This window comes from Abramis brama (genome assembly GCF_963993115.1).
Source record: "Abramis brama genome assembly, chromosome: 13".
NCBI classification, from domain to species: domain Eukaryota; kingdom Metazoa; phylum Chordata; class Actinopteri; order Cypriniformes; family Leuciscidae; genus Abramis; species Abramis brama.
This window is the reverse complement of record NC_139975.1, coordinates 709,826-714,825: the sequence shown is the minus strand read 5'-3', so window position 1 is coordinate 714,825 and position 5,000 is coordinate 709,826. Positions and strand designations below refer to the sequence as shown.

Genomic DNA, 5,000 nt, shown 5'->3' with positions numbered 1-5,000 from the left:
AATGAAGATCTCTGATCTCTGTCAGTGTGTCACATGCTTCTGTTTACGATCCTGCTTCCTCCTCACACACACACACACACACACACACACACACAGTGCTGAAAGCCATATGGTGACTTCATGGTAAAATTGCACTTTTCCGTGTTATCTTGACCATCACTTTATTTCCGCGCGAGCTCACGATTCCAGCGCTGCGTCTCCAGTGTGAGACGTTGAGTGAGGAGTGTGTGTTTGAGTGATTGATGCTGTGATGTGTGTGTGTGTGTGTGTGTGTGTGTGTGTGTGACAGTGAGTGTGCACAGGACTCCTGGTTGGCGGCTCTTTAAGTAAACACAACGCGTGTAAAGGCGGAGGAGTCTCCATCACTCTCCACACTATCTCACACTCGTCACACACACTCGTCGTCACACACACTCGTCTCACACACTGAGGAGAAGCAGACCAGATCGCCCGATAGAGCGACGAGCGCGGGATCAGTGTGTGTCGCTGCGTTAGATTAGATTAGCAGAGAGAAACGGCCCCTGATATGCAGACGGACCCCTGGATCCCCGTGTTGATCTTGTGTGTGTGTGTGTGTGTGTGTGTGTGTGTGTGTCTCACGGTGACGTTCAGGTTCAGAGCAGAATAACACTCCTCTGTTCGCCAGGTTAAACTCGAGAGCTAAAATAACTCGCTATATTTGGTAACAATAGCTTTTAGCTAAATATTTCTCTGCAGGATTCGCGCTGGTAATGAATGAGGCCTGTCACTGCGATGCCAGAACATCTCGTGTGTTGAACGTGATCTGCACAGATGTGTGTGTGTGTGTGTGTGTGTGTGTGTTAATATGCTCACATTAGTGGTTTGATGATGTTACGCAGGGCTCGACATTAAGCCTTTTCATGAGCTCATCCTCCGGACAAGTAAATCAGTCATTCATTTGTCAGAGTACAAAAACGAGCTTGTCCTGAAAAAAAATAGATTTTTTTTGTGTGTTATAAATATAATTTATTCTGAAGCAATATTCTCATCAGTGTTCAGTCAGCTTTGACATATTTAAATCCACATATTTATGATATATAAACCTTTATAAAGGGCATTTTCCCCCCTAATAGTTTTAAATGTATGCTTCATCTTTCATTTTAAATTCTTAAATTTGATCAATAAATGTAATTAGAATAATAAGATACTATATCGCTGTTACCAGTAAAATTAAATAATTTACACTGAAAAATTACAACTCCATTAAATAATGTTACGAGATTGTTTTAAATATTTTTAGAAAATACAAATAAGAAATGTTGGAAAGAATGATACTTTTAAACACGAAACTAAACCACCAGTAGGTGGCGGCAGGTGACCGTCTAAACGAGCGAGTCATTGAGTCATTTATTCAAACGATTCCTTCAAACAACTGATTCATTCAGGAATGAGGCAGTTGTTTATGAGTCATTGAATCTTTTACTTCACCGATTCCCTGAGTAATTCAGTAATGAAACACAGTTGAGTGTTCCTGTGCGATGTGTTCTGCCGAGGTTCTGCTGTGGTTCTGCGGAGGTTCTGCTGAGGTTCTGCTGAGGTTCTGCTGTGGTTCTGCCGTGGTTCTGCCGAGGTTCTGCTGTGGTTCTGCTGAGGTTCTGCTGTGGTTCTTCTGAGGTTCTGCTGTGGTTCTGATGAGGTTCTGATGAGGTTCTGCTGAAGTTCTGCTGTGGTTCTGCCGTGGTTCTGCCGAGGTTCTGCCGTGGTTCTGCTGTGGTTCTGCTAAGGTTCTGCTAAGGTTCTGCTGTGGTTCTGCTGAGGTTCTGCCGTAGTTCTGTCGAGGTTCTGCTGTGGTTCTGCTGTGGTTCTGCTGAGGTTCTGCTGTGGTTCTGCTGAGGTTCTGCAGAGGTTCTGCTGTGGTTCTGCTGTGGTTCTGCTGTGGTTCTGCTGTGGTTCTGCTAAGGTTCTGCTGTGGTTCTGCTGAGGTTCTGCCGTAGTTCTGTTGAGGTTCTGCTGTGGTTCTGCTGAGGTTCTGCCGTGGTTCTGTCGAGGTTCTGCTGAGGTTCTGCTGAGGTTCTGCCGATGTTCTGCTGTGGTTCTGCTGTGGTTCTGCTGAGGTTCTGCTGAGGTTCTGCTGTGGTTCTGCTGTGGTTCTGCTGAGGTTCTGTTGAGGTTCTGCTGAGGTTCTGCTGTGGTTCTGCTGTGGTTCTGCTGAGGTTCTGTCGAGGTTCTGCTGTGGTTCTGCTGAGGTTCTGCTGTGGTTCTGCTGAGGTTCTGCTGTGGTTCTGCTGAGGTTCTGCTGTGGTTCTGCTGAGGTTCTGCTGAGGTTCTGCTGTGGTTCTGCTGAGGTTCTGTCGAGGTTCTGCTGTGGTTCTGCTGAGGTTCTGCTGTGGTTCTGCTGAGGTTCTGCTGTGGTTCTGCTGAGGTTCTGCTGTGGTTCTGCTGAGGTTCTGTCGAGGTTCTGCTGTGGTTCTGCTGAGGTTCTGTCGAGGTTCTGCTATGGTTCTGCTGTGGTTCTGCTGAGGTTCTGTCGAGGTTCTGCTATGGTTCTGCTGTGGTTCTGCTGAGGTTCTGCCGTGGTTCTGCTGTGGTTCTGCTGTGGTTCTGCTGTGGTGTTTGTGTGTTAATGCTGTTCTGCTGAGGTCTTAGTACTTGATCTACTTACTAATGCTGGGAGAGATTTACAGGAAACTTCAAAAGACTTGAAATATAGTGCATGAGTCGTACAGACTATTGTTATGATGCTGCTATGATGATTTTTAAAAATTATGAACTGTTTGTGAACTGCGTGTTTAAGTGACTGTGTGTGTGTGTGTGTGTGTGTGTGTGTGTGTGTGGCCATTTGACTGACAGTGCAGACATGAACAGGATCTGTGGGATTATGAGTGTTACAGATGCAGACACACATCTGTGTGTGTGTGTGTGTGTGTGTGTGTGTGTGTGTGTGTGTGTGAACATGAGTGTTTATATAGAAAAATTATAACCCTAGCTTTAGACAGATATTTGTTCTTGTTTTAAACAGAAACTTTCTTCATTTTGATTCATTTTTCATTAAACAAGACTCAGTATCTTCAGTCCTGCTTCTTCTCCAGTAACTGTGTCTTGATTTGAGAATGTTTGGATGTTTGTGCTGGAGAACGAGACAGAAACACTGAGGAAGAACATGATGTTTAATGTGGTTGTTTAGTTGGAGATGGAGAAATATGAGACACACTCACAGGTGTTTCTGTAACAGAAGTGAAAAGAGCTGTGTAGAATCTCCTGACCCCTGTGACCTCTGTGTGACCCCGCAGTGACATCACAGACGGGTGTGTTACGGGTGTCAGAGCGCCATTGTTGTGTTCGCACTAAATCAGAGTCTTGCTGACAGCAGAGAATCCAGATCACACACGGCACGTCTCAGAGTGTGTGAGGGTGTGTGTGTGTGTGTGTGTGTGTGTCCTCAGGGCTGAGACGGCTGGTATTGTGTTCATTATCTCACAGGTGTGTGTGTGTGTGTGTGTGTGTGTTACAGTCAAAGTTAGGATCGTTCACCACAGTTATGATTCATCATGGCTGTGGAGCGTAGAGTGTTAGACAGTTCTCCACACACTCGTTCATCACACACACAGAATGAAGCCGTTCTGATGCAGACTTTCAGATTCATAAGCGTTTGCTGGTAAAAATTACAGACATCCGATCGTCTTTTAGTCAAACTGTTGACTGCATTTTTATAACCCAGTTTTAATAAGTAATATAATTGACCCTTTGCACAGATTGTGATTTCCAGTTATTAGAATTGTAAATCTAGTAAAGGGTTTTATATTTTCATTTTTTATTTACATTTATAACACTAGATTGTACCATATCTAATATAACTCAGATCGCTTCAATCAGCTTCACAGTAATAACCTCTCTCTCTCTTTGTGTGTGTGTGTGTGTGTGTGTGTGTGTGTGTGTAGTTGATCTGGAACACATGCGGACAGTAAAGATGGAGAAACATCAGCGATTCTGTCAGGAAAACGGACTCATCAGTCAGTTTGTGTCTGCGAAGACAGGAGACTCTGTAAGTCTCTCACACACACACACACACACATTCTCTCTCTCTCTCTCTCTCTCTCTCTCACACACAAACTCACACACACACACACACACACACTCACACATATGTTTTTGCCCTGTGCTGCTGTGGTGAAATGTATGAAAGCTTATTTCCACCACAGAATAAAAAAGGTAATTGTGACACTTTATCTCACATTTTGGACATTTGAATTTCCATATTGCAATTCTGTTTTTTTCTCCAATTTTTAGACACCTGGCCTGAACGCATTCACATGAGTCGCTTTCGAGAGTCGCAATTGTGTGAAAATGTCAGAATTTTGTGATTTAAAAAGTCCCAGTTACCTTTTTTATGTTTTTATATTTCATTTTTGTGTGCAATCATTTGTATGTCATATTAAATGACTTGGAACTTCTAATGTTTTTTTCTGATGACTCTCTGTTTTGCTTTAAAGGGATAGTTCACCCAAAAATGAAAATTAGCCCATGATTTACTCTCCCTCAACTCATCCTAGGTGTATATGGACATTCTTCTTTCAGACGAATACAATCAGAGTTAGAAAATGTCCTGTCTCTTCCAAGCTTTATAATGCCAGTGAATGGCCGTTTCTATTTTGAAGTCCATAAAAGTGCATCTATCCATCATAAAGGTGCATGTACAGTGGGGAGAACAAGTATTTGATACACTGCAGATTTTGCAGGTTTTCCCACTTACAAAGCATGTAGAAGTCTGTAATTTTTATCATAGGTACACTTCAACTGTGAGAGACGGAATCTAAAACAAAAATCCAGAAAATCACATTGTATGATTTTTAAATAATTAATTAGCATTTTAGTGCATGACATAAGTATTTGATCACCTACCAACCAGTAAGAATTCCGGCTCTCACAGACCTGTTAGTTTTTCTTTAAGAAGCCCTCCTGTTCTCCACTCATTACCTGTATTAACTGCACCTGTTTGAACTCGTTACCTGTATAAAAGACACCTGTCCACACACTCAATC

The 5,000-nt window shown here is 43.0% G+C and overlaps 1 protein-coding gene across 2 annotated transcripts in view; it reads left to right on the top strand.

Moving 5' to 3' along the window:
* The window catches only part of rab28 (RAB28, member RAS oncogene family), a 32,075-nt gene that overhangs the window by 21,004 nt on the left and 6,071 nt on the right, over positions 1-5,000 (top strand). For both annotated transcript variants that reach the window (XM_084132509.1, XM_084132510.1), the window contains exon 5: positions 3,900-4,003. In XM_084132509.1, coding sequence (XP_083988635.1) covers positions 3,900-4,003 — 104 coding nt within the window. The remainder of the gene's footprint in view (positions 1-3,899; positions 4,004-5,000) is intronic.